Raw genomic sequence first — 27,774 nt, forward strand, 5'->3', positions numbered from 1 at the left:
CCCTCCCAAGAAATATCTTACTTGGTGCCACTGAGTGGTGGGGAATGGAGTCTGGCATGTACAGCCAGCGACTCCAAGTTAGATAGGCAGGGCTGATGGGCTTGGGGCTAGCGCGTTTCATGGCATGTGGGGTTCACTGATTTGACCCCCCAACCCCTCCGGTTCCCTCCCCTGCTCACCCGCCTTGCTGATGGCATCTGCAAGCCACCGCCTGGTCCTCTTTGCAGCTGCACCACCCCTCGCAGGGCTTCCGCTTCGGCACCGTGTGGGAGAGCAGCGCCGAGGAGTACATCAAGAAGAGCTTCCCCGAAATGCACGAGTACATGAGGCGCCACAGCGTCCCCACCACCCCCGCCGGGGTCACCATGCTCAAGTAAGGGGGCAGCAGCAGCAGCAGCAGGGGCAAGCTCAACACGCAGGGGAAGGCGGGCGTGTGCCCCTGGCTCATTCGCGATGAACTGGCCCGCGCGGTAAAGGAACTGTGTGTTTCTGGGCTACCGTCCCCAAGTGCGCTGCACCGGTCTCCACAGCGTCCCCTGCTGGGAGAGGCTGGGCTGGAGTAGGCAGGAGCTCCCCCCCACAGCCAGCACCCTGCCCCACTTCCTACAGCGCCCCCTGCTGGGAGAGGCTGGGCTGGAGTAGGCAGGAGCTCCCCCCCACAGCCAGCACCCTGCCCCACTTCCTACAGCGCCCCCTGCTGGGAGAGGCTGGGCTGGAGTAGGCAGGAGGTGCCCCCACAGCCAGCACCTCTGCCCCGGGCTGGAGTAGGTGGGAAGTGCCCCCGCAGCCAGCACCTCTGCCCCGGGCTGGAGTAGGTGGAAGTGCCCCCACAGCCAGCACCCTGCCCCACTTCCTACAGCGCCCCCTGCTGGGAGAGGCTGGGCTGGAGTAGGCAGGAGCTCCCCCCCACAGCCAGCACCCTGCCCCACTTCCTACAGCACCCCCTGCTGGGAGAGGCTGGGCTGGAGTAGGCAGGAGGTGCCCCCACAGCCAGCACCTCTGCCCCGGGCTGGAGTAGGTGGGAAGTGCCCCCACAGCCAGCACCCTGCCCCGCTTCCTACAGTGCCCCCTGCTGGGAGAGGCTGGGCTGGAGTAGGCAGGAGCTCCCCCCCACAGCCAGCACCCTGCCCCACTTCCTACAGCACCCCCTGCTGGGAGAGGCTGGGCTGGAGTAGGCAGGAGGTGCCCCCACAGCCAGCACCCTGCCCCACTTCCTACAGCGCCCCCTGCTGGGAGAGGCTGGGCTGGAGTAGGCAGGAGCTCCCCCCCACAGCCAGCACCCTGCCCCACTTCCTACAGCACCCCCTGCTGGGAGAGGCTGGGCTGGAGTAGGCGGGAGGTGCCCCCACAGCCAGCACCTCTGCCCCGGGCTGGAGTAGGTGGGAAGTGCCCCCACAGCCAGCACCCTGCCCTGCTTCCTACAGTGCCCCCTGCTGGGAGAGGCTGGGCTGGAGTAGGCGGGAGGTGCCCCTGCAGCCAGCACCCTGCCCCGCTTCCTACAGCACCCCCTGCTGGGAGAGGCTGGGCTGGAGTAGGCGGGAGGTGCCCCCGCAGCCAGCACACCTGCACTAGCCTCTTTTGTAATTTGTGGCTATTTACCCCTTAACCCGCCAGCCACTTCTTGGGGACGGGGAGGGCGAATCCAGCCAATCAGCCTCTCCCCTGTGCTCCCTTTTCCAGGACTGAGCCCCCCAAGCTCAACGCATTCATCATGGACAAGTCCCTTCTGGATTACGAGGTCACCATCGACTCGGATTGCAAGCTCCTCACCGTGGGGAAGCCGTTTGCTATTGAAGGTGAGCCGCTGCCTGGGGCCGGGTCCCCTTGGCCCCCTGCCCGTGGCCCGAGCAGCCGAATGCCCCGGTGCCCTGGGAGAAGGGGCATTGCTTGCGTGGGCCTGGGCCACAGCGGCAGGCGATGGGTGGCTTCCGTGTAGCGTTGATCTCTGTGTTAAAATGGCTCAGTGTAAATACTCTTGGCGAGAGGCTGTTAAAGCCTGCAGCAGGTGGTCTGCGTTGTGTGTGTGATTCCCGAGCTGGCCCGACAGCCCTGCAGCGGAGCCGGTCTCTGGTTCGCCCGACGCTGGGCACAGCCTGGGCTGGCAGGCTCCCTACACGTACCCCCCTTCCCTGGGGGAGAGAGAAATGATCCGTATGATCCACTCAGCTGCCTGGGCTGCCCTCTGCTAGGCTCACTTCGCTTATGGGCCCCCCCACTGCAGACAGCTCCTGAGTTTTGGTCATAGCTGGAGCTGAACTGGGGACCTGGAGGGGAAAGGCTCCTTAGTTCAGGGGCCGGATCCATCCAGAGCAGGACGAAAACAACACTGACCCCATGCCCAAGGCAGAGGGGCTGTAGCTTCCAGTGCCTTCCAACCAGCGGTGAGTGCTCCCCTGCAAAAGCAGCACAAAGCATTGTCTCATTCTCACACACACACACACACACACACACACCACCCCCGCAACCTGAGCTTTTGCACACCTGGGCTTTGATCCCTGGTGAATCCACAGCTTACGTGCCACAGGGCCCCACTGTGCAGACAGGCATTGCTTGCAGCAGCGGTGCTTCCGTGGCGCCCTTCACCAGGCTCTCCGAGCGGCGGTCAGCCAGAGCAAGAGTCTTTTGAGCTAGCAAAGCACAGAGGAACCCTGGTGTGTTGCAGCCCCTCACCTGAGTCCAGCTGTGTGCCAGCTACCCGACAGCTGGCATGCTGCTGGAGACCCCAGTAGCCCATCTGGCCTGGTGTCCTAGGATGTTCATCATCCTTCCTGACCCTGCCATGGACAGCGAGCCTGTGTCCTGGAGCATGAGGGTTCAGCCTACCATGATCCTGGTTTGGCTAAGGGTGAGCAAAGCCTCCAGGTGCTGCATGTCCTCTTCTCGCCCCATGCCTGAGCCTTTCCACCTCCTCTAATCTCCTGCACAGCCTCCTCCTCCTCTCACCCCTGTGCAGCAGGGATGCTGGCTGATCTCTCCTCATTAACCAGACCGGAGCCGAGAGGGAAGTTCAATGAAGCCCCCGTGCTCTCGCCTGCCAAGCTGCGACTAGAAAGGGAAACGGGGAAGCGAAGGCAGCCCCATCAGCAGGGCCCTGCAAGGCAAGGCAGGCTGCTGCATGTCACAAGGCCCTCTTTGCTGAGAGCTCCCAATTGCCACGCCACTAAGAGGTGAAGCTCGTGGGTTTTCCTCCTGGGAAGACCAGATGGATTTATAGCAATGGAGTGCAAGCTGTCCTACGATGAGAACAACTTATCTTAGGGGGGGAAGCAGCCGCCCACCCCCCCTGCAATAAACCACACCGGGCTGCGTAGCTGCAGGCACTTGGCCGACCGAGGGGAGCGGTGTGGCTTGAGAGCCCTGAGAAAGGTTGACTGGGGCGTTATGGGACTCAGCAGATCCAGGTTCATAGCCCAGCTGTTACCTTGCCCAAGTTCCTCCAGCTTTCAATGGGGTGACAAGCCCCCCGAGGCTCAGATGCTGCAGTGGTGGGGTCTAGAGGGGGCAGGAGCCCAGGGCTTTTATTCATTGTTTGTATTCTGGTAGCACCTTGTGGCCCTGATGAGATCAGAGTCCTGCTGCGCTCAGTGCTGTACATTCAATACAGAAGAGACGTGATGTGCTCAAAGTCACACAGTAGGCCTGGGAACAGAGCCCGGGGCTGCTGGCTCCCAGTCCACCCCCATGATGGTGCTTCTCTCTCTCTTCCCCCACCCCCCCTAGGCTATGGAATCGGGCTCCCCCAGAACTCACCCCTGACCTCCAACCTCTCCGAGTTCATCAGCCGCTACAAGTCAGCCGGCTTCATGGACCTGCTGCATGACAAGTGGTACAAGATGGTGCCCTGCGGCAAGCGGGTCTTGGGTGTCACTGAGGTGAGGGCGGCCCGGTGGGCTCTGCAGGGAGGAGATGTCGTGGGGCCCAGGCTAATCCCCCCTCCCCTTTCCCTTCCAGACGCTGCAGATGGGCATTTATCACTTCTCCGGCCTCTTTCTGCTGCTGTGCATCGGGCTCTGTGGCTCCTTGCTCACCTCCCTGTGTGAGCACGTCTTCTACCGCCTCATCCTGCCCTGCATCAAGAGGAAGAAGAAATTCAACTACTGGCTGCACACCAGCCAGGTGAGAGCCGCCTCCTTCTACCTCCACAGGGGCCTGATGGTCCCCACCAGCCCCTTCCCTAGCAGTGGTGAGAACGGTCCCTGGTGCTTCACTGGCCCAAGAGCAGTGGTGCTGGGGTCTGAGTATTTATTGCTAGTAATTATTTGTATTATCATAGGACCTACAAGCCCCAGAACCCCCTTTCTTTTCTCCCACCTTGCCTGGTGGGACACAGCATTGTCCCTCCATAATGTGGGGCCCAGCGAAAGCCACTGGAGGGAGCCTTCTGGGATTGGTATTGTCCTAAAGATTCCCCCTCCTCTGCCCCCCCATCTCACACTGCCCTCTTCCCTAGTGCAGAATCAGTCTATGCCACTGCCTACACTCAGCAGCTGTTGGGACTCATACCCACCCCCAGTTCTGGCTTAATTAGACTCTAATCCGCTCTTCTGTAGGAGGCCCAGACAGCCATCATGCAAGGCATTGAATCAAAGTTACTTTTTAACACTGAAAAGGCAAAGCCCTGTCCTCACATCCCCCCAGCCTTTCCCCTGGGGGTCTGATTCCTCTCCTCCTTGTGCTTCACAGAAAATCCACCGGGCACTGAACGTGGGCTTTGAGGAGCAGAAAAACCAAAAGCTGAGACTTGAGAAAAGGTACTGACAGGGGGCAAAGCCCGGTTCCACCTCCGCTGCTAGCCTGAGTCTTCAGCGCTGTCTAGCTGCAGCAGTAGCTTAGAGCAGAGGGCTCCTGCCCCCAAGTGGCGGTGCAAACCAACGTCTAATGGTCCAACACACAGTGCCTTCCCATGGGTGTTAGGGTGGGAGAAAGGTGCCCTGCCCTGGAACCTTGCTGGCCACCAGCAAAGAGTCTTGGGTGTGAGCATCCAGCTTGGAGAAACGAGGATCCAATGCACAGTTTCAGCCAATCACTCCTTCTAGAGGGAAGACCCAGCTTTGACCAGCTGTTGCCATCCTCTCTCTCTGGAAGGGCACAGACAATGGAGGGGGGAGCCCTCTAGGCAGCTGGGATAGTAGACTCAGCCCTGAAGGCTCAACTCACCCTCTGCCTGTTTCACTCTGAAGGTGCAACATTCAGAAAAGCCAAGAGGCACCAGCCCCAAATTCCAGCCAGCCAAGCTGGAACAACCTCAGGAAGGCTGCTGGGAAAGAGGACAAGCGGGTGCATTTCAACATGGAGCAGACGCCCTCTGAGCCAGCGCAGGAGAGGGAGGTGCCCATGTGGCACTGCATGAATGGCAGGGTGCCCCAGCCAGAGGAGTGGGACACCAGCGAGGAGCTCAGGGAGCTGGAGGAACGGATCCAGGCAATCAGGGATCAGCTGAGAGCTGCCCTGGTGCGGAAGAGCGAGTTGGTGGTGGCCTTGGGGCCCACCAAGAACATCGGCATGCTGCCTGTTAAGCCCACGGCAGAGAACAACAAGGACAGGTAATGGGACACGGGCCATGCAAGTTCCTTTTGAACGCACTCTGGAAAACCAGCTACTGTTTCCTTTCACCTCTTAAATCAAACCAGAGCATGGAGAGTGAGTGCAGAGGCTCCTGGTTGGGGAAGGGGTGAAGCTGCACAGATCACAACTGGGAAACACTCCCAACTCATTCACCACTTTGTTTGAAATTAATTTCTTCGTATCACAGCTAGGACCCAATTCCCACCCTGCTGCTGTCCTTTGTTAATGGCAAGCTGAGAGATTTCCACATGATCAGCTTACTGTAGGGGGATGGTAGAACCCTCCATCAGGCTCCTGACAGCTATGGAAAGGAGTCTCACTTAAACAGGTTTTCAGTTACATATCCATTACTGCAGGTGCGAGGACAGACAAGACTGGCTTTTCCTCAAGGAGGAAGTTCTAGGTTTAGTTCTTTCCCCACTGCCTCAGAACAAAGAATCCTTCCCTATTTAAAACAGTTGTTTGGGGAAACTAGATAGTTCCTCATTGGATTCTAAGAACTGGTATCTCAGGTTGGGAAGTTTATGCCCAGTTTTGGATCCCTTCTCTCTCCAGGGTGGGTGCGCAGCATGGAATAGAGACCTACTCAAACTTTCCCCTACAACATCTGAGGGGGGCAGTTGTCCAGAAAACGCTGTGGTGTGAGCAATGCAAATTCTAATAGTGTTCCCTTTCGCTGGCAGGATCTGTAACATTGATTGTAAATAAAATGTACAAAGTTCAATTTTAACTAGAATAAAAAGCAAAACAGACTTCTCCTCCCTCCCACCCACCCCCCCCCCCTTCGAATCCCCCAGGTGGTTAGAGTAGTAGTGGTGGGTGGGTGGGGGGTTAAAATGCAGATTGACTCAGGAATCTGCTCACTAGCTCCTCCAGCCCCCAAGCTTGTGGAAAGAACCTGTCCATCTCCCTCACCAGCATGAGTTTCTCTCCCCATCTTTCCTTCTCTCTGAGCTGTTTTTTGGATGCAACTGTCAGCCTGGGATTAGGATTTTATTTACTGAATTAAGATTAGATTTAGCCAGGATCCTCCCCCAAAGCACAAAATTGCAGAATTTAAGGTGATAGAGCAACAGGGAATTTAATCACAAAACTGTTTTTGAGTAAAGCTGGGGGTGGGGGAAGTCTCCTTCCACCTTCAGCCCAGCAGCAAGAGTTTTATGCAGAGGGAAACTTCTCTTCCGTCACTGCAGGACTCCCCATTTTTCGTGCTTGCTCATTGCTGGCAAGGTTCTGGTTAACACAATCCCTTCATTTCAGGCATAGGAAAGTCCCAGCTTGTCTCATCTCTGATGTGATGGAAGATCAGATGTAGGTATGAGAATGTAGCAGTCCATACACATAAGAGGATGACTGACCATGAGCCCTGCAGCATTAGAAGTCCAAATGGTGCTGTCAAGCTGTTTTTAAAGGGAGGTCAGTAAATCAGAGATGGAAACCCTGGGGGCTCAGGCCCAGACCCTCAAAAGTATTTAGGCTCCCTAGTCCTCAACATAGTTTGGAGAACTAGCTACAGAAGTGCAACAGCATCTTCTCCATATGGCTGTGCAATGTGCCTCAAGCCAAAGACTGGTTGCTCTTCTGTCCCTCCAGTGCTGGGCTGTGTGGAGGGTTGGGGAAGGTTGGCCTGGAAGACCCTGGGGCAATTCCCTGCTCCACCACAGCAAGTCACTTAATCAGTGTCTCAGCTCCCCATCTGTAACAAAGAAAGTGCCCTACCTCTGGGGTAGGGAGGTGCTCAGATACTATGACAGCAGTAAGTCTCTTAGACCTAGGAGTTAAGTGTACGTGATACTGCCCAGAATGAAGTCCAGAGCCTGACAGGTCCAGCCTCCCCAGGACCCCAGCACGACCGTTTGCAAAGCAGCAGCACTGAAGCCGTTAGAGATAATATTTATTATATATATATATATATACACATACAAACATTTTTACATTAATTAAATAGAATGAACTCTACCCTTCATTCAACAAATGATTTGGTTCATTTCCCCCCCCTAAAATCCTACAGCTGTTTCTGCTGGCTTGTGCTCTGTGACCTTTACAACCTGTCTGCAAGGAGCTCAGCTGCCTAGAAGCAGCATCAGATAATTGAGGGGGGAGATGTTGGCTGGACCCAGTCTCGCTCCTGGGGAGGCTGGGTGTAGTGAGAGGGGTCTACCAACATACCAGGCCCTGGCATGCACACTCCACCTCCAGCAGCAGCATGTATTCCCTAAATGGGTTTCTGGGGAGGAAAGGCAGAGAAAGAAAGCTGAGATATTGTCAGAAACCCCTTTGCGCTGGGCAGCCACTGACATGGCAAATCCTTCAATAACACCCCAATTCCCCATCCAACAGCACCTCCCCTGTGTGGTAAGCAGTGGAAATACCAGAGGGCCTCATTCCTAGGACTGATCAGACAGGAAGGAAACACCGGATGAGGGCTGATTAGCTCCTGTAGACAAGGATGGAGCCCAAGAACAATTCCACAGCTTGGTCTCCATCCCCCTTGTGACATGGCCCCCTTGATTAGAGGGGAGGTGGGAGGCTAAGCCCCACCCTCCCCCTTGGTACTTCCCTTTTCCACCACATACGCTACCTTTTCCTGAGTTTATCTCCCCTCTCAGAGCCTTGCTGGGGGAATCGGACATCACTTACCAGAAACTTTTCTCCAAAGGGAGCAGCTCCCAGGATGGGCATACCAGTGCAGGCTGAGCAAACTAGAAAACTCTGCTGCCGATAACAGGATGGTTTCTAATGCAGCCTCTCTAACTTGGGTACCAGATACCACCTACTAGAACGAGTTAGTAAAAGGGTAGAAAGACAGACAACCCCTAGGCAAACTACAGTCTATCAGGGTGAGACACTAATCTCAGAGCTAGCTTTGCCTCTTCCTTTCAGCAGGACAGTGCTCCAGGGTTCCTTTTTGCCAAGGAGGAAACGGGGTGGGGGGTATCTCAATTTCTTCTTGGCTTCAGTGTTCGGGTCCTGTCCTGTTCTACCGAACCATCATGAGTAACAGTTTTCTACCTGCAGTCTCCCCTTCTGGCCCTGTGCCAAGGGGGTTTCCTCGACTTGTGGAAGGGCCCAATCTTAGGATGTGAGGGTGTCCCACGCATGGGACAAGGCACTGAAAAAACAGGCTAAGCCACTAAAGCAAAGAGTGGAGCTCTGTGGTGACAGGGCTACACACATGCGTCCCTGAAAGCTCCTTCATTAATTATGAAGCTATTGTTCAGTTCCTAATGTTTTCAGGCCACAGCCCCTGGCACTAGCTCCCCTTTAGCTTACCCACAGTCTATGTGCTATGCATTTAAGGTGCTAGATTGAGAGAGCCCCTGCCGAGAGGCCATGGGGTGGAAAGAAGAGCTGCTCTCCTTTTGGGGGGTGCAGTAGGAATGGAAAAGGGAAGAGAGCTATGGGGATCCATCCCAGAATCAGCCTAGATGGTTACAAGCATACCCCTGCCACCAACCTGCAGGGGGAAGTGGTATGAACCTATCAGCTCAGGCACAACTGACTGGCTCTCAGAGAGCTGTTAGCACAGGAAAACAGCCTCATGTTTCATGTCTCCCCGGACACGCTGGCCACTGGTAACAGGTCAGGGGGGAGAGGGCAGCAGGAAGATGCTTAACTACAGCTAATCGAAGCCCTATTCCCAGCTTCTCATCTGCGATGAAATCTGGTAAGAGGGCACAGGGCTTAAGATGCCCTTTCCCTAGTGGAGGGCCAAGCTTGCTGATGCCCTCTGCTGCTTTCTGTGGATCTCCAAAGGAGACATTAATACCCCCCCTGCCTGCCCCACACACACACACACACACACACACACACACTCTATTAAACTGCAGTTCTAAAAGTTAGGAATGCCAAGAAACTGCCACCTGTATCTTCTCCCCAACATTAATACAGACATGTGTCTCACCCCTTATACAGATACACACACGTCTTTGCAACAGCCAACTTTACTCCTTTGCTAAGTAGCCAAAAAACCCTTCTACAGTCAAGGCCCACATGGCTGGTGAGGAACAAGAGTGAAGAACAGGGAGTCAGTTATGGACAAAGTCAGCTAGACACTACCAAACTGTCAGAGTGAAGATGTCAAGCACCATCCACTGAAGCTCCCATGGTGAAAGGAAATGACTCTTAGCTCCAGCAAGTGGTTTCTGACTGCCCCCAAGGTTCATTTCCATTTCAGTTGATGAGCTTTCCAGCCTCTCTTTCCAGGAATACACCACACTAGATGCAACTCATCACACTAAGATTTTTTTTGGGGGGGGGGGGGGGAGCGGGAGTTAAAACAAAAAATTGTTTAGTACAATTTGGGTCACACTTGCAAAGGCAAGTAAGGCTAATGACTCAGTCCCCAGCCGCTGATCCAGCCAGTACAACTGGAAGCCCTTCCTTGTGAGAGCAACACAAGAGGGGTGGGAGGAAGGAGTGGGGACCACAGAACTGTGACACTGACTAGCCCAAGTGACCAATCCGGCAGCCCTGTTGTCTGCCAATGGCTTAAGTAAAATGTGGGGCCCAGCAGCTTGCATGCAGTGAAGAACCTCTCTGCAGGTCTAGTTGCAGAGGGATGCTGGGCATTAATGGCCAGCTAGTCTGTCCCTTTTACACACATACACATTTAGAGTCCAGGGGAGAAATGTACTGAATCTTTACCATGCTCCAGCTGCTCTGCCCTCACTAAAAGGAATTATGGGTCAGGCCTGGGGAGAAACAAGAAATCCAGATTCCTTCTGGACTGCCAGAGATCAATGAGAGAACGGGCTCAGGCTCCTGAACTCTGGTTCCGAGTGAGCTTCAGAGCAGGCTGTACTGTCCATTGCTGTTGGGCAGGGGGCGGTCTCCCCATGGTCCCCAAAAGCACTATCCAAATGCTTGACCAGATCAGCATTTTGCGTGAGGGGCTGAGGGGTCTCTGCCAGGTTACTGTTTGCAACATAGTCCTTTCCACTAGGTTCTGCTTGGCTGAATGGCTCCCCTGCAGCCTCAGTCTGCTCGGGAAGGGAAGGACTGGGGACAGATGCACCATCCTCCTGTGTTGGGACAAGGGGGGCACTGGCAAGGGGGGTAGCTGGTGTGTCTTCTGCACCAGCGGGTGCATCTGTTGCAGTAACCACTGCTGTTGAGACCTCAACAGTAATGGAGCCCACAGCAGTCTCCACGTGGTCGCTACTGACTCGAATTTGGGCTACCAAGCTTGAAGCAGCAGCAACAGCAGCATCCTGTGGGCTCCCACTGGCCAGGGTTTCGTTCACCACGTTTGGCTCCAAGAGGCTAGTGCTCAGGTCAGACAGGAACGAGGCTTCTGTAATGATAGCGGCAGTTTCAGCTACCCAGTTCAGATCACTCCCTACAGAAGAGGCTGTAGCAGCTGCAATGGCAACAGCACTGGGATCCTCGCTGGGAGCCAGAGAACTGGAGCTGCTGCTATCTGTGGCAGGACTCACTCCTGGATGGGGCCGCCTGCCGCCCATGTCAGTGGGGGCAGCAGTAGTGTTGTTGTTGAGGTTGTCCTGAAGCGTTGTTTGGGTCCCTTGACCCACCTGCTGGTTCTGAAGCAGCATCTCTTGGATTCTAATCTGCTGGAGGATGGCCGGCAGCTCATAATGATGGAAGAAATAGATCATGGAGTGCTAGGGAACGCAAAGGGAAAGGGGTTACTTGTTGGCCAAGATCTGCCAAGGAGGTTTTTGCTGCAGTCCTGTAGAAAGTCTGTTAATTGGTTCCCTTAACTGTTGTAACCACAAGAGCAAGGGAGTGGCTAGGCTGCTCTGACTCATACTGGAACCAGAAACATTCTGGATCTAGAGTCAAACCTAGACATTTTGGGAAGGATTTTCCACCTTCCACTGTGGTCCCTAGAGGCCTCTCCAGCAGCTTAGTGGGGTCATAAAAGCCCTGCAACCAACCAGAGAACCACAGAATCCAAGCCTCTTAAGGAGGGATTGGGAGGAAGAAGGCAGCCAGGAATATCTGGAGTTTCTATGAGCAGCTGACTGCAGGCTCACAGCTGGTGAGAGGTGTCAGGTCATCAGCCAGAGACTCTCGAGGCCTCTAGCCACAGAGCAGGGACATCAGGCAGCCAGTGCAAGCTTCCTCAACACCATTCAACCATCACCACAGGCATCACTTGGGAGTTCATCATAAGTCCATTCAGTACCTGGCCCCTGAGTCACAACCCTCACAAAGAGATCATTTAGGAAGGTGCCTTATGTTCTCTGGACAGCTATCCAGTGGGAATTTGACCAAGACACTCCCTTGCCATTAACTCTCAGCCATTTTATGGGTCCCACTTTAAGTCACTAATGGCCACAGCCAGATTTGAGCCCATGACCTAAAAGTCCAAGGCCCTGTATCTTAAGAGATTTGGCAGTTTCATCCACCCTCTATTCTCATGTTCCCAGGAAGTGCACAAATCTCTTGTTTAAGTAAAGATGTCTGTTCAAACCTTGCTTTGTAACAGCTTTTATAGAGTCTACATTGTGGCAGTCAGTGACTCGGGGGTAATTTACTCTAGCCTGTGTCCATCCATGCATAGTCATACAAGTGGCCTGATCAGTTTCTCACTTGATATTTTAAGCCCTAGATTTCTATCCAGCTCCCTCATAAGGTTAACAAAGTGACCATGGGCAGAATTAGCATTAAGACATAGATCTGTCTCCACTCTTCTACCTAAGGAAGAGCAAAAGAAGGCCACTGTTTACCTGGATGAAAAGCCACGAGGTGACCAGAGCCAGGCTGCTGTATTGCCCATTAAATCGATAGTGGTATGCATAGAAGGCAAAGTGATACAAATAAAAGAACCTGAAAAGAGAAGGGACAATAAGGAACAGGACGCAACCACAGTGAAAACCCACCCATCCCAGCCTTGAGCAGGGATTTCCCACTGAGCAGCTGATTAATGGGTACTCTTGACATTCTCAGCAGAAATCAGTGTTTATCTAAACACAAAGCAGGACTGACAAGTGAGCAAATGTCTGAATCGGTTTTAAAGGGGGACTTCCTAATAGTTACACAGGAAAGAACCAGCTTGCCTCCTGAATGTGGGGAAAGCAATTGGGCTTCAGATGCAAGAACATTCAGGGCCAAGAAGGGAAAACAGCAGCCATCCAAAATGGAAGCCAACCCAGCACCGCTGGATGAAAATTTTAAAGAAGCCTCACATCGCAGAATAAAGCGGCATGCAATATAGGCCTGAAGCACATTGCTAGCTGATGGAAGCGCACATGCTAGAAGGAGAATGGGCAACTCTTACCTTAGCCAATGCCGCTTACTAGTATTGGTGTGGCAACAGATGGCATCATACTGGTCTGCCAGCCACACAATGAGGATGATATAAAACGCAGTGGTGGTGTCATTGAAGAACTCTGACATAATGGCTTCCATGCCTGCCGGACAAAAAAAAACACCGACATGTCAACTAGCTATGGGGCCTGGACAATGGATAATCCCAGCTAGCCATTCTCCAGAACCAAGAGTGCACCCAGAGTTAACACTATCTAGCAACTGGTGCTATGTGCATTTGCTGGATTGCAAAACAAATGCAACCAGGCACAATGGAGCTGGTTTCTAACAGCCATGAGGTAAAGCACAAAGATTTCCTTGCTGACTGGAATCTTCAGCTATAACATTAGCCACAGCACAAGATTTATTGTTTTTAAATGAAGCTTTGTGGGTGTAGGACATAGGTGAGGAACGAGAGAGATGGAGAAGTGGATCACGCTATACATGATGTACACACACTATGTGGATTACCTCCAGCCCAATGCACAGCTCTGAGAATCACTAATCTTCACCAGTCCTAACCCAAGTGTGGGTGTATTTCTACTGGAGACTAGGACAAAAAACTCAAAACCTTACAACATGGTCACACCAAGTTCCATGACATGACCTCTCTGCAGGGAGTGAGAACATTAACTCCCGCAGTGACTTAAGGTACAAGGGGCAAGGGGGGATTGTGTGTGTTCAATGCACCACAACACAGCTTGCTACACTAAGTTCGTTTCGGACATGCTCAGGGTTCTTCCTTTGCATAAGGAGTAAATCCATGTTCTTACCTACTAGAGCCAAAATGACAGTGAGTAAGGGAGCAGCAGGGAACGCAATGGTCATGTTCATTTCCAGCATCTGTAAGAGGTCCACTGCAAGAAGGAAAGCAAACCATGAAGGGCTCTCAGCAGCTCACAGAGCAGAGTAACACGCCACAAACCACCTTGAGAGCCAGATGCAGGAAACCGTACGGCTGCGAACAGCTTACAGCTCACAGTACACACAGGCCCACACTGGGACAGGCCACTGGTCTGACAAATCCTGCCCTGGTAATGACCTACACCCGCTGCTGCAGAGGAAGACGAAATCCCCCAGAAGGCACCAAGGCTGCACCTTTGGGACAGTGGTTTTTTGACTCCTGGGCATTAGGCCATGCCCTGAAACATGGGATTTGCATTCAGCCAACCTCCGATAAGAGGGGAATGGTCACAAAGGGCAACTTAAAGAGAGCATATTTGTCTGGAGATTTAAGGCTAAATTCAGATCTGATGTAAGCAGGAAGAAAAGGAGTCTAGAAGTTAATGGAGCTGCGTTTACACTGACAGAATCTGTCCTTTGGTCACCAAGTAGCATACTCCAGGTGGCCGAAGTCATGCCCTCTCAGCTTCCGTGATGAGTAACCTTTGGAAAAAAGTTGCTGTGTTTTCCCAGCTCCAGGACAATGAATGGGATAAAGAATCGACTGCCCAAGTCAGCTCAGCTCCACAAAAGACACTAAGCTCTTTTCTTGCCCTTCAAAAGTAGTGAGTGTTCACCAGGGCATGGCATTATCCCAAGAGAAACACCTTGTAGGAGTGAGATTTAGAAGCACTTACCAATGAAGACAAAGATCTGATGATGAGAGTAGCGCAACAGCATTGAAACTGACAGAGTCTGAAACGGCAAAACAGATCAGGATTAGAACTGGACTGTCCTGGGAAGCTGGTTTTCCCATAAATACAGAGTTCATGCTGATGCTCCATCATGGGATGCACTGAGACAGATATTACAGACAAATGAGATATCTGAGTCTACGGTACTAAGTTTTAAAAATGTTATATCTGTATCTCTGTGAGCCAACAATTGTATTCTGGCTCCATGGGGGAGGGTTGCCAAACTTTCTCCAGGAATAAAGATCAGTGGGGGGGGCCATTACACCAAATCCTAGGACAGGGGTATCCAACTCCAAAGAGGAACCACCTCCTGGGGATTTTTGCATATACTGGTTCAGACTGGGTTCCAGAGGCCCAGGAGACAAAGAAAGGCTTTTGGTATAAAGGCTCAGCTGAATTGACTCAGAATCCCTCAAGTTGATCCAATAATTGACAAGATTGTAACCAAGAGGGTACAACCCTGCTGGAAGGATCCGAAGGACTGGGAAGCATGCCAGGGTCTGGAAACACCTAGTAAACTGAGCATGTTTATTTTTTTTATGTTATGTTTGGTCACTGGCATTCACTGTCCTAGCCCTTGAGAAAGAGTGAAGAGCTACAGGGGCTAAGCTAAGGTCTTATTTGCTGGGATACACACACTGAAGGGCAGAAGGAATTGAATACTAAATTCTCAGTCTGGAGGAAGTTGCAGCACTTTGCCCACAGAGAGGTGATGGCTACAAGTTTGAGATGTGCCCCTGAGCAGACTACAGAGGGCACAGTTAACCTGCAAACTTGACATGTACTTGTGAGGTTCTTTGGCCTGGGCTATGCAGAAGGTCAGACTAGATCATAACAGACCCTTTTGACCTTAGAATCTATGTTAACTAAGAATTTTCTGATGTGTGTGTATTTTTCTTAGCACTGTAACAAAGCTCAAGACTGTACTGCATATTTCACGCTTTAAGTAGCGCTTCTTTGGCACGTTACAAACAGTAATTAAACCAAATGCTGCCCCTGTGAAAGAGATAGGCATGTAGTTTAGCTGCAGCAGGAGTCTAATTCTGACAGGTTAAGTTATGCCCCAAAATCTGAAACAGAGCTGAGAACAGAACCCAAAGTTCCAGCTCTGTTCCAGTCCCGTGCACCTCCAGGTTGGCCACACTGTGTCTCTGAGAAAGATCACACAGGATTGATTTATCTTCATGCGAGAGATATTTAAACACCTCCTCTCACCAGCCATTAGATTATTGAAGGAAGAAGGAACACTGCCCTAACTCTAGGCATAGTGGTTTGGCATCTATGACCTCTCAGCCTCCTTTGCTTATTGGTTTCATCTGGGTCAGTTCTGCATTTGCAAAAGATTGTAAGTGTATTTAGTAAAAGGCGCCATGGCCTCTTGTGTTAATACAGATTAGGGCACATAAGAAAGTTACCAAAATTCAGTCTTAAATAACACCTAGTCCAGAAATCCAGGCAACACAAACCGTTTTACTTACAAATATGACCATTATGACAAAGGCAGCTAGGTACGACGTCCTAGCCATCCACATGCTGACAAAGCGATAGTGCTCCCCAGACACCACGTTGCGGAGGAAACCTGGAAGAAACAGAGGATCCTGGTCTGATTAAATAATAAATGAGCTTCCCATACTGGTGCATTCTTCATTCTTATTCAGCATATGGCAGGAGAAAATCTTCCTTGTGGCCATTATCCTCTCTCTTCACACTTGGTTCATTTTCCTTGCCTGGTGATAATCTCCCCATGGAGCCGGGGAACCATTCTCAGTACTAGGGCACAGTCAACACCCAGGGCACACCATTCATGCACCCACAGACTGAAAGCGCCTCCTCCAAATATTCCACCACAAAATTGTTTCCTGGTGCCTTTACCTTTGTTCTCTTCGTTTTCAGCTAAAGCTTTCACACTGGACATTAGAATGTCATCGTAACCCAGGAACTCGTCCAGCAGCAGGCGACTAAATCGGTCTCCGAAGCACTGGTCCCTGGTGGGGTCTGCATGAAAGGCAAAGAAGATTCACTCTGTTCAATCAGAGGTCAAACCACAGAGCAGGAAACGCTACATGTTATTATTTACATCAAGACACATCCGACGCTCTGCGCTGCTATGTGAGCAAACAATTTGATTCCCAGGCTTAGACTCTCCCTCCTTAGGCCAGCGGAAGTGGTGCACTTGCCCTAGCTAAACATGGCACTCACTTGTCTGAGCCTTTTAGCAGGACAGTAGGCATAGTTACCACAGAAACATTGGCTTTTGCAGTTGAATGAGAACAGCCGATATGAACAGAAGCTCTTCACATGACAGAAATCAGAAAGGGTAAGGACAGTGAGGTGCATGGTTACAGTTATTTGCAACAAGATTCAGAATTAAAGCAAAAGGATCTTAAAATGTTGAATCAAAGTGACTCAGCATCCCCAGGTAACTCCAGACACTGTTGGAAAAGTTTCAGTATTCCACCACAGAGGTGGCTGCAGCGATTAGGTCAATATAGTGACATGAAAGTCCTACATACATTCAAAGAAGTTTTATAAACACATGTAATTGCTCACAATGCAGCTGGGATCCATCTAGATGAAAGGTGGAATACAAATGCAAGCCATTTTCTGTAAGGCAGGTAGGGGGCTTATTTAGGAATTTGAAAGATCAGACCAAATAAAAACACCTACCTTTAATGTAGACCCATGTGTTGTCTGCCATGTAATCACAGTTTACTACAGCAGAACTGTACCACTCTCTTGCACTACTTATGTCTAATCTGATTGCTGCACATATTTTGGCATCTGATTAATTATGATTTTTGGCACTAGAAGGTACAAGACTACACTTTTTCCTTGGAAACTTAAAGAGTGCTGTCACAGGATAATGGTCCCTGTGGCTATGCAGGATGCAGAGATGATTAGAGATAAACATCAATGCTAAGGAGACATGCTCAAATTGGCCTCTGATAGGTATAATCGCTTCTGACAACAGATATCGATGTTGTGCATCACAAGTGTTAAGTAGTACTGTCTCGGAGGGCTGCAGGCTATTTTGTTTCTAGCCTCTAAAGTTTAAAGCAAAGGAGGAAAAGCAACAAAATAATACAAATTGGGAAGAGTTTAGGTTTGGTTTCTTCAGATTCCTTCCTGGGAGGGACAACTGCTCTAGAAAATAACGCTAGGACTCGGATAGCAAAACGTATTGCTTAGATTCAGACTCAGTAATGGATGCCTTGGCATCGTATTGGAAAGACGGCCCTTCTCTGAACGAGGGTCCCCTCCGCTGTTACAAAAGGGTTCTGTGCAACTGAAGCAAAGGTAGGTATGTGGGGGCATGGCTAAAACTGGCACATTGGCAAACAGCATGTAGGCATTTTAGAAGAGTCTTGTCAACTAGTGTGTGAACCCCAGTCATGTCCCTTACATACCTAGTGTCACCACCATGACTGGGATGCTGAGACGCTGACGAGTGCTCTGAGACAGGCGTAAAAACCCATACTCCAAAGAATACTCCACAATGTACTCTTCCTGGGGCCATACTGCAAGAGAGGAAGGGAAAGGAGATTCAACAGCAGGGTTTGCAAACTATCATGGAAACATCCCTCTTTACCCCGTCCCCTCCTGAAAAGCAGGTTTGCCAAGAAACAAGCACAAATGGCTTTTTGTCATTTTAAAGCTTTGGTTGCACTTTTTACATCACTTCTCCCCTCCCCCCCAATAGTAATCCCACCCCATTAACATGGATAGGAATGAACCCTTTGATGCATTTTCCAATGGCATTCACCCCAGGAGGTGCACTGGGATGATATCAGCTGTTGGCTTTCGGGGAAATCCTCTCAACCACTTCAGCAGGAGCATCACTAAGGAACTATCCACTCACTTTGGATTCAGGGCATTGAAAGGTGCCATGTTTACAGCCCAGACTCCTGGAGTCCTACCTACAAGGCCTGGGGTTTTTAAAAGGAGCCCATTCACTGCCTTGAAAATTCCAGCCAAAATAACTAAGCAAGATCAGCAACAATGCAAGGCTTCCCCATGTCATTCTATCAGCGGGCTGCAACTCCAACCTGGAGGAAGCTGTCTTCATGCCTAGTGGTCTGTACGCAAACTGCCCCATCAGTTGGGCTGGTGGTATTCTTTTGAAAGTGACCATCTCCCCATCAACTCATTTCACACAGGCCATCAGATGGAAAGAGCATCAGGTCACTACTGTTCGCCTCATGAGACTCTCCAATCCCATTGTCAATCCCTAATACTGGGGCCAATTTAACTAAACCTTTAGTAATCAAGCTTCAGCAACAGACGGTAAAGCAGATGGAAGAACTCCAGCTCACTGTCTCTGAAGACCACAGATTTGAACCCTCCTCTGAAGCAAAGCATAATAAACCAGGAAGGCACATCAAAGGGAATCAGGAGACTAAGCACCACTTATAATGGACTTGAGAGGATATGCTCTAATGAGAGCATGTTCTGTCCTTCTTTCCCCACTCTGGCCCCCGGACACGGGACATTTGTTGGACCTGTGCTGAACCATGCTTCTGTCCCTCGTTCCAGTCCCCATCCAAGAGGAATCATTATTCAAATAGTAATCCCTGCTCTGCTACTGACTTGGCTTTGTGACCTTCACTTCTGGGCCTCTGTTACCCTATCTGTGAAGGCAGGATAATACCACCCATCTCGCAGAGGGGCTGGATCTGTTTCTATCAAGGGCTTTAAGAGCAATGAATTGAAGATACTACAGAAAGGCAAAGTATTATTAAAATCACAATATACTCTAGGACTTCAGTTTCCAAAGCAAGCAGCTTATAACTTCAGCTACAGACAAGGAGATGACAAACTCTTAAAAAAACCCAAAGATCCTGTTTTTATTCATATTCTCTCATAAGTGAGAGATGAGCATTACCCACTCAAGAGTCACTAGTGCCTTAAAGAAAAGCTTTGAAAGATATCCCATATAGAAACAAGTCTGCTTAGAGAATTGCCCTCCACAGATAAGACAGCAAGGTTTTCAAGAACCAATCGGTCTGAGTTGTAAAGATTTCCTGTCAAGAGTGAGGCTGGGCCCAGGGGAGGCCTGGGATCTGGAACAGAACTGATTGCTGGTAGAGGACGAATCTGTTTATTGTGAGAAGCTGAACAATTTACAATGGCAGCCATCTGCTGCGATTTACAAGTTGGCTTCAGAACACCTGTGCTCCGTGCACTGCGCCTGCAGGAATGGAAGCCACTTGTCCCCTCCCCTCCCCCTCCTCTCAATCTGTCCTCAAGTGACCTCCTTATGCTGGCCCCTTTCAGCTGTTGAAGATTTCCTAGCAGACTGCTAGCATAAACCCATGAGTACAATGGGCCTAACAGGGCTTCAGGCCAGGAAATATGGATTTGTTTGGACCTGCTAAGCGCTGCCCAGGTTTAAGGTTTTTGCACTAGGTGCTACAGCCTTATTATTTTAACAGAGCATTTTTGTCAAACACAGGTCACCTGGCTGTTTCAAGAATTCAGAGGCAGCTAAGTGGATGTGGCTGTATCCTGTGTTCTACAGCTAAATGACTCACCCCCAAAGAGCAGATAAAAATACATCAATTCATACAAGATGATTTTTGGCAAAAATTAAATACCTTTACAAAGAACTTTCCTTTTAAGGCCAGTTAAATCAATTGATACAAAGAAATTTACACAGCTCTGGGTCAGTTTGATGAAACAACCACAATGCGAGGGTCTTTTTGGTGGGAATCTTTCACTCCTCACCCCCATTACTTGGACATTAGCCAACAATTAGTCCCAGGCAGAAAGTCATTAACCTTTGCATATCATATAAGCACGGAAACCAAAAGTCATGCTTGTGTGGGTTGCAGAACAGGAGAACTGATCTCACTGTGATAAAAACCAAGTTAAAATTGCTTCCCTTTCCCACTCAGTCCTTGAGATGTCTGAACACAGGGAAACAGAAAATCCGCATGGTTTTAATCAGGGTTTGACACGTCCCACTGCAGCATATGTGTAAAGAATGATGGACAGAGACACCTGTGTGTGTTCCCCAAGGAATCTATGGGGGAGATTTATGCAACTTCCATTTCCTACACATTTTGGGAATGCTGTAAGAATATTCTACCACCTTCGCTCGGACTACAATAAATGAATGGTAAGTAGACACCCCACACGGGACAAAACTACTTTCCTTTCTTGGAAGGACAAGGTGTACATATAGCTGCCTCACTTGCTTGTCCCAAAGGTTAATTTAGCACATCATATCACGTCAACTCCTACAAAACTTGAATCAAGTCAACAGCGTGCGCCAACTCGGTGCTTTAAGATCAACGCCATGTGCCTCTGTTAAATTAATTATAAATGCCTATTTTGGAGGCAAAAAAAGCTTAATGCATTGTTCAAAACGGTCTTCTTCAAAGTACATTTTCCTGCTTTGAACCTTCCCTAGGTCTTGCAGCTGCAGTCGGGCTGGCTCTAACCACAGTCAACTAACTTCTCTAGAGTTAGAACGTCTCAGGACACAGGAACTGCTGCTGCTGCTTCCAGAATGTCCAAAACCAGAGGCAGGAGCAAGAAGCAGATTTAAAAAAAAAAAAAAAAAAAGCCTTCTGACATCACTTTATTATGACTTATGACTGCCTGCTTAGATGGGAGTTTGAAGTAAACATTGTCTGCTGTGATAGCCCCAAGACCAGAAAAATCCCCTGTTAAGGAGCAACCAATCAATTTAAAGAGGATTTTTCCCCCGAAGAGTGTCATAGCATTCCTTCCTTCCTAAAGGAGGCAGACCAAAAGAGTCAGGCTTCCCATAATGAAAATATTTTAAAGGAATACAGATTAAAAGTCATATATAAGAAATGTAACTTCCTTTCCTGAGTTCTAGCAACACATTATGTAAGAGAAATTTCAACATAGATTTGAAGCTTCCCACTTGTTTACTTGTTACATTTCACCCAGTAGATGATGAAAGCAGACTGGTCAGTTTTACTTTTCGGTTTTCACTGGTAGCACAATTGCTACCAGTTTTCAAACACAGACAAAGGGTTTAAATCCCATCACAAGAATTGCTTTCATTTAGATCATGAAAGCATCGATATCAATTTATTTTAATGCATCTTACACAAAGGTTAAAAGTTGGGAACTAAACCATGTCCCTTTAATTGGGGAAGGTAAGAAGAGGAGGGAAATGAGTCCTATTCACATTCCCACAAGCCTTTTTGACACGATGCACTTGGTTATTACACTGTAAAGATATGGACAGCACCACTTATTAATTTCTCTCCTTTCCTCTTGTCGGATCATTTCCATTGAGAATTCAGCAAAAGCAGAAGAGCCTATTCAGTGTATGCTACAGATAATATGGGGGAGTTTTGCACGGGCCTGAATGATGGTATTGCACCCAAAAAACCCTCTGATAGATACAATATATATTTCATTCCCAAGTCTTAAGTAGTGTCATGACCCCCTAATCACCAATTGAAGTTCAGAACTAAATCAACCCTGGACCAGCACCAAATAAAATACTGCAAGATCAAGGGAACAGTGAGCATTTTAATGTTAGCGCTCATAATCCTCCATAGCTAGAAATAATGGTTTAGACTGCTGGAAAGCAAAGAGCCCCAGTTTTCCAGGGAAATAAAACATCCGTTTCAGCAAACAAGACATGCTAAGTATTAAGTCATTCCAGTTATCATGATCCTACTTCAACCTAACAGCTATCTAGTACAGCCAGACACCATAGCATTATACCATGCATATGTCCTGAATCGCAGTTTAAGGAATAAAAACCCATGGTCGCTTTCTAAAAGTTGTACAGGATATTAGCTGCTAAAAATCACATTGCAATTGAAGTAGGGAAGATAAAAAAAAAAGATGGTATTCTGAACTATGATTCTAGCATCTCCATATCTTGCAATCTGCCAGGGTTAAGATGAGTGGATCAGTATTAATGGTTTCAGGACCAGTTAGCTATTCCAAGACCTGGTCCTGGACCAAGGATCAGAAAATCCCTGCTAGTACTATTAAGAATATGTATTAAAATTGGATTTACGGATTCCCCCCGCCCCGGGAATTTCTTGCATCGCCCCTAGAGGATAAAAAGACAATAGTTGCTCAGGTGAATTATGGGGGAAAGGTGAAGGGGAGGTTGGTTCATCTTCTTTTGGCCCATCTGGCATTGGCCACTGTCAGAGACATGATACCAGACCAAACAGTCTGTTCTAGTACAACCATCCTTGTGATGCTTGATCAGCATAACAATCCAGGCACTGCTGGCAACGAGAGACTTCAGCAGACTTCACAGCACAAGCCTGGCTCCCTCCCCAGCCACACAGCAAAGCTCTGCAGAACCAAAGTCAGCATTTGTCAATTTCATCTCATTCGAAGGCAAGAGCGACATCTGGAAAACGCTGAAGGTTGTTATGCAAGTGCCTCGAGAAGCCAAGAGGAGTGAAAGGGAGGATATGCAGGTGAAAGGGGAGGAGGGAACATGGATACCAGTGTAAGTGGTCTTTACCTGCTCTGGCTAGCATCTCAAACTCGGACACAGTCTCACTCAGAGGCTGCATACCTTTAGTGGTCGCCTCGCTAAACGAGAAATCCTGGCTTTCATTCTGGGTCACCTGGGTCAGTGCCTCAGTGCTGCTTGCCCGGGGTGGCTTGAGAAACACCTTGGGCTCGATGTCCAGCTCAAACTGTTGAAAAACCATTGGAATGAAAGTAGCATTAGTGCTCATTTCGATTCTGGGTTCCAAGCCCCTCCCCCATCCAGTTAACAAGTCAAACAGCGAAACCCAAGGAGGAAAAGACAGACACAAAACCCAACCTTTGCAAGCATTCAGTCAGGTCTGAAAACAAACGGAGCTTTGGACTGACAAGAAATGGCGGATTCTTGTGGGACTACACCAGCCTGGCGCGTTCAGGGTAATTACCCTCTTACACATGGCAGCGTCCCAGTAGACTTCAAGACAGAACGAGCTGCATAATGTCGACAGCCTGCTCGATCACCGACAAGCCAACTGCCAAGACGGCAATAGGGCAGCACAAGATCATTGCTTATCACATTTCTGAACCTGAGATGGCTGCACCAGTGAATCAGAAAGGCAGAGTAGGAGATCCCAAAGTGAAGGACCCCACAGATTAAAGATTTTAAAAGCCAGGAGGGTAAGGGGAGTGAAGTTACAGAGACTGTATTCATTTACATGAGCCAGCTATGTGGAGGTGATAGCCAATGCTAAACTGGAGAAGTGCCATGAACTGCACAGGTACCTTAAATTTATCAATATATCTATGGCTGCGTCACCATAATCCACCACCCCAAGTTTTATTCTAACACTCCAAATCCCTTTGGAGTGTCAAACAGCTTCCAGATTTTTATCTGAACCCACCAGAGGGAATATTTCTGTCTCCTCCCTTTATGTGTTGATTCCCCCCACAAAGCTAGCCCTAGCCTGGAAAGGCCAAGATTCAGTCCTGGGCTAGTAGCAGCTTTTCTGTGCCTAAAAATGTCACCGCTTTTCCATCTGGTGTGTTGTAGCCCAGCAGACTAAAAAACCAGATCTTTCTACCACTGGAAAGGGGACACGCAAGCTGGCGAGCTGATCCATCAGCCAGGGAAGGGGCAGTCACATTGCAAACAATGGCACAGCTCCAGTTACAGTTCACAGGGCTCTCTTTATTAAAAAAAGATTCAGAGCAAGTTGCCACCACCATTCAAACCTGTCTCACTGCCCTACAGCCGTTTAGCTCTTGTCCAGATCTGTCACAAGCCTCCCCTGTTGAGGCTGCCCCAAAACCAGCTCCTGAAGGGGACTTCCTCTCAAGACTTCTGCCAGACAGCTGCAGAGAGCCATTTCCCTGACCCTATCTCTTCCCCGAGTATGCAAGTTCCCCTTGGACACATGACTAGGAACGGACATGTGACCTATATACAGCTCCCTGGTTTAAGGGCCCCAAAGACCCACTGCCCTGTTACAAGAAGATTTCCCATGGGATTCGGCACTCCTCTCTAGCTCTGAAAGGGACCAAGTTTTGAGACTTTAAAGCATAGGCATTTTTAGGTACAGAATGGCTATTTTGGAGGTGGTATTTTCCACTTGTTTGTTTTAATTTCTTTTCCCCTCTGGGCCCTATACTCATGGCATCTAATATCACCAGGCTTTACAGGCAAGGAGATGCAAGAAATAGTCCCAATACAGTGATTTAAGAAAAAAACAAAAAAACAAAAAAACAAAAACCCAAACCTCTAAAACATTCCTAAAAATTGTGTCACATATTACAGAGAAACTGACATTCTCCGTGATGACATGGTATAAAGGCTTTATTGGTATGAGTTTGGGAAGATCACATTACCCTCACACACAAACGATGTGCTGAAAGAGGACGGCACTTATCGCAAACTGATGTGCACATCATTCCAGGGTGAGGGGGGGAATCCAAGGAGAAGCAGAAAGTGTTATTCCCACTGCTAAGGAAAATTTAGAACACCTGGGCATCTGAAACAAGCTATCCAATAGCACAGACCCAGAAAAGCCTATCAGCACTGCGTGCACGGTCTGTTTCTAAACCAACTCCCTCCTGCCCACCACTTTCAAATTCACTTTTCAGTGCTTGAAAAAGAAGTGATGCAACAGATGTGCTGTTTGGGAAAGGGCAGGCACAGGGCATTTTCTATGACAGGCCTTCAGCTCTAGAAATCACATCTCCCACTGGGCCAATGGAGATAGAGTTTACCGGCCTCCAGTGTATGTTGCAAGGCCACTCTAGTCACACAAGTTTCTGCTTGAGGTGACATTTGGAGAGGTCAGAGGTTCTTTTTAAATTGAAGTGTGAGGGGGACATGACAAGGGTGGGGCACAGGAATATTTCACTGGCACCAAGCCAATCTGTAAAGTTATTTCCATGCTCCCTGCAAGATGACATCCCCAACTCTTTCCCAGGGAGCACATGGCTAGCCTTTACCTTGACAGAGCTGTTTTCAAACATCTCCACAGTCATTTCCTCCTCTTCCTCCTCCTCCTCCTCCTGCATAGACTCGATCACCATTCCCGGAAATTTCTCCACCTCGCAGAACTGCAGGAAGATGGGGGCTCGGCTGGAGTTGCGTTGTATTTCCACCCGCAGGATGCCATCGCGCGGCCACTTGTCCCGCACATGCTCCAGGCAGTTAATGGGCGAACGGGAGAAGGCGATGTGAATGTAAGCCAGGATGAACAGCACAAAGAGAGCCTGAAACAGCAGGAAACAAGGGAGAGGTTATGAGTACAGGCTGGCTCTTTTTAAATCTGGTACTTTTACAAACTCACATGCTTTATAGATGTTTCTTGCTAACCAGTAAGATACCTGGATGTGTTTGGGCCAACAAAGACAGAAGTAGCCAAGAACTTTGAAGCTTCCTAGTCTTGACAGTTTAAGCATCAAAATATTAACACTAAAAAGTTCCTGGAAGCAGTTATTCTCTTCAGCTGGACAAGGCAGATCCAGGGAGTATTTTGCCATGAACCTGCATCAGCCTTTCTTGTCACACCTTGTAAAGCTGAGGCCTGTCTGCTGTGGGTGGACATTCAAGAGACTTCATTACACCTTTCACAGGAGTAGAAGTTGGCCCTGGTGTCCTTTCCTATTCACACCCTTGTTGCACAATGTGTCATATGCTGGGTGACTGCCGCACCAGAAGCAGCTGTATTTCAGCAGCCTTGTATGTATATTGTTTGAGTTTGTTCACATGCTACTGGGATCTAACATGTTACAAAACCAGGGCCAGATTCTGATCCAGAACTGTAGAATTTTACATTCACTTTGCACTGGTGTAAATGCTTGCACAAGGGGGCAGGGCAACGGAGAATCAGGCACCCAGTCTTTTCTGACTGGGAGGCACAATATCAGTTCTACTAGCAACTGAGCTGGCAATAATGGTTACCAGAGAGTGGGTTGTAACAGCCATCTGATATGGCAGCAGAGGCCCGTTCAGAGAAAAACTGTCCTGGATACCTCTGGGAAGCACAAAATTTAACTTCCTGGTTTTCCCCAAAAGTAACCTATCTTCGAAAAAAATGGACATCGCCCATTTACCTTTGGCTCTCCTCACCCCACTCTTGTGCTATTTTCAAATGCTTGTTTGTTGGCAAACAAGCCATCCCTTGCTAGACTTTCCCTCCTGATCCAGAAACTGGTTTCCAGTGGAGGGAATATACTGTATGAATCTACTGGGCCAGAATTTTCCAGGAAGTGCAACTCTAGTAATTAATTCTTGTGTATTTATTCCCAAGCCTCTAGAATTCAGTTTAATATTGACAAGGTCCTTGCTTAGGTTGGTGCCAACGTACAACCTTTGCTCAGCAGATATCACAAGTCATGAGACAGTCACTGGAAATGTTTTAAAGGGACAGAGTCAGATAGTTTTTGGTCTTATTTCAAAGACTTTCATTAAACTTTTCTGTTAGTTCTTGTGATTTTTTTTTTTTTAAGTTTCCAAGGACAGAGTTTGAATTTAAAATCATTTCCTTTCTACTTGCAGAAAACACTTCAGAGTTGTGCTAATGAAAGGTAACTAGATAGTGAATTGACCAGCCTGTTTTCATGCCCCATGCTGAATGAAGCTCAAAACAAAATACCAGTGAAAAAGCTAGATTTTTTTTAAAGACACTTTTAACCTTAATAAACTAGGGCTTTGACAAAAGAAGATAAGGACATTTTTTAAATTACAATTTTTAATCTAATAATGATCCATTAACAGCAAAGTCCCAGAATTTACCAGGGTGAACATATTGGGCTACGGGTATATGTTTCACTAAGAAATCATCTTTGATAAGTGCTAAACACTGCACATTTTCATTACTCCACACAATGTAATGAAAGGAATGGGGATGGTATCCCAGGATCAATCAAATCCTGTAAGAACATGACTGCAAACCAAGTATAGCTATCAGACTACACAAACCTTCCCAGATACAACTAGCCTGTCTCCGATTTCTGGCTTGGTAGAACTCCCCTACTGTATTTTACATATGCAGGATGATCTTAAGGTTTGTACTCAAGCTTCCTGGGAAAGTCTCTCTGGTGTTTGGCTGCTGTTCAGCTATGTTCTTTTATTGTAAGGGACCTAAAAAAGCCACAACAGGAGAAGTATCTAGATTATTTGATGTCTAGATCAGACAGTACCCAGCATTGCCAAGACAAAAAGTATTCAAAAATAATGAGTCAGACCAGCCCCAAAATCATGATATGTTAAAATAATATATGTTGGGTTCTTATTTGCCTTCTGGGCTTTGAGCCTGTAAGGTGCAAATCAGTATATATTTCCAAGCGTTTCTCTGCAACCGTGAGATTTAATATT

At 48.8% G+C, this 27,774-nt stretch overlaps 2 protein-coding genes across 4 annotated transcripts in view; one reads left to right on the forward strand and one right to left on the reverse strand.

The window, feature by feature from the left end:
• GRIN3B (glutamate ionotropic receptor NMDA type subunit 3B) overlaps positions 1-9,840 on the forward strand; it is a 22,680-nt gene extending 12,840 nt beyond the window's left edge. Inside the window, exons 4-9 of one of the 2 annotated variants that reach the window (XM_043502520.1) lie at positions 228-373; positions 1,681-1,796; positions 3,721-3,872; positions 3,952-4,116; positions 4,684-4,751; positions 5,181-6,310. In XM_043502520.1, coding sequence (XP_043358455.1) covers positions 228-373; positions 1,681-1,796; positions 3,721-3,872; positions 3,952-4,116; positions 4,684-4,751; positions 5,181-5,547 — 1,014 coding nt within the window. In that variant the 3' untranslated portion in view covers positions 5,548-6,310. Of the gene's footprint in view, positions 1-227; positions 374-1,680; positions 1,797-3,720; positions 3,873-3,951; positions 4,117-4,683; positions 4,752-5,180 lie in introns of both variants that reach the window. The other variant, XM_038383952.2, reaches the window with a different exon arrangement.
• TMEM259 (transmembrane protein 259) overlaps positions 7,446-27,774 on the reverse strand; it is a 27,948-nt gene continuing 7,619 nt past the window's right edge. The window contains exons 2-11 of one of the 2 annotated variants that reach the window (XM_038383953.2): positions 25,401-25,667; positions 22,957-23,134; positions 17,885-17,995; positions 16,350-16,472; positions 15,956-16,056; positions 14,421-14,478; positions 13,614-13,697; positions 12,812-12,944; positions 12,261-12,360; positions 7,446-11,189 (exon numbers count right to left, since the gene is read on the reverse strand). In XM_038383953.2, the coding sequence (XP_038239881.1) occupies positions 10,305-11,189; positions 12,261-12,360; positions 12,812-12,944; positions 13,614-13,697; positions 14,421-14,478; positions 15,956-16,056; positions 16,350-16,472; positions 17,885-17,995; positions 22,957-23,134; positions 25,401-25,667 (2,040 nt within the window). In that variant the 3' untranslated portion in view covers positions 7,446-10,304. The remainder of the gene's footprint in view (positions 11,190-12,260; positions 12,361-12,811; positions 12,945-13,613; positions 13,698-14,420; positions 14,479-15,955; positions 16,057-16,349; positions 16,473-17,884; positions 17,996-22,956; positions 23,135-25,400; positions 25,668-27,774) is intronic. The other variant, XM_038383954.2, reaches the window with a different exon arrangement.

This window comes from Dermochelys coriacea, chromosome 25 (assembly GCF_009764565.3).
Source record: "Dermochelys coriacea isolate rDerCor1 chromosome 25, rDerCor1.pri.v4, whole genome shotgun sequence".
Classification (NCBI taxonomy): domain Eukaryota; kingdom Metazoa; phylum Chordata; order Testudines; family Dermochelyidae; genus Dermochelys; species Dermochelys coriacea.